The sequence below is a fragment of the Fusarium pseudograminearum genome, chromosome 2 (assembly GCF_000303195.2).
Source record: "Fusarium pseudograminearum CS3096 chromosome 2, whole genome shotgun sequence".
Lineage (NCBI taxonomy): Eukaryota > Fungi > Ascomycota > Sordariomycetes > Hypocreales > Nectriaceae > Fusarium > Fusarium pseudograminearum.
The window spans coordinates 8,112,241-8,112,843 of NC_031952.1; the positions used below are offsets into that span (position 1 = coordinate 8,112,241).

Consider the following 603-nt stretch of genomic DNA (forward strand, 5'->3'; position numbering starts at 1 on the left):
CTCTCTCTCTCTCTCTCTCTCTCTCTCTCTCTCTTATCCCGTTAGTGTCGTTGTTAGAACCCGCTACGGGCCGCTTGGCTGTCGTGGGAATTGCCGGCCGGCCTGGCTTTTTGATTTGCTAGGGCGGCGGCATTTGGGAAACTTGATCCTGTGGTTTGACGATGTACGATTCCCGCGTGGGCAGTCAAGTGACGAGATTGGAGATTTGAGTAGGTCGTCATTTCGATAAATCAGACACTTGTGTCTCCTAATGTGATTAATCAAGGTTGGACTGAGCTGTGTGATACGGTAGAGCACTTGTTCCATCTGCCGCCGTGTCTGTTCCCTTTGATACCAGTTATTAAATATCGCAGGTGCATGAGTATCCCCAATCATGTAGTGTAATCTACACGTGCAACAACATCAAACCTAGCGCCCAGCAAGATGCACATATCATCACATTAATTTACAACATCTTTGACCTCTCAGACTTTATTAAACTTTCTCTTACTCTTCTTTTCTCTTTCCTCTCAGCCTCGGGTTCGCTTGTTGCCCTCGTTATCGTATCAAATTAAATAAAACGCCATCCCCACGTTCTTATCCCTCCCCCTCCCCCTCCCCCCC

At 47.8% G+C, this 603-nt stretch overlaps 1 protein-coding gene across 1 annotated transcript, besides 2 other annotated features; it reads right to left on the bottom strand.

Annotated features, from left to right (window-relative positions):
- Positions 1-34: a microsatellite.
- Positions 35-256: 222 nt separating this feature from the next.
- Positions 257-431, bottom strand: FPSE_07808 (uncharacterized protein; the record flags this gene model as incomplete). The annotated part of the gene is made up of 2 exons (XM_009260926.1): positions 257-325; positions 390-431. 2 exons carry the CDS (start codon positions 429-431, stop codon positions 257-259), a joined length of 111 nt encoding a protein of 36 aa, XP_009259201.1.
- A 149-nt stretch (positions 432-580) lies between these two features.
- Positions 581-601: a microsatellite.
- Between the last annotated feature and the right edge of the window lie 2 nt (positions 602-603).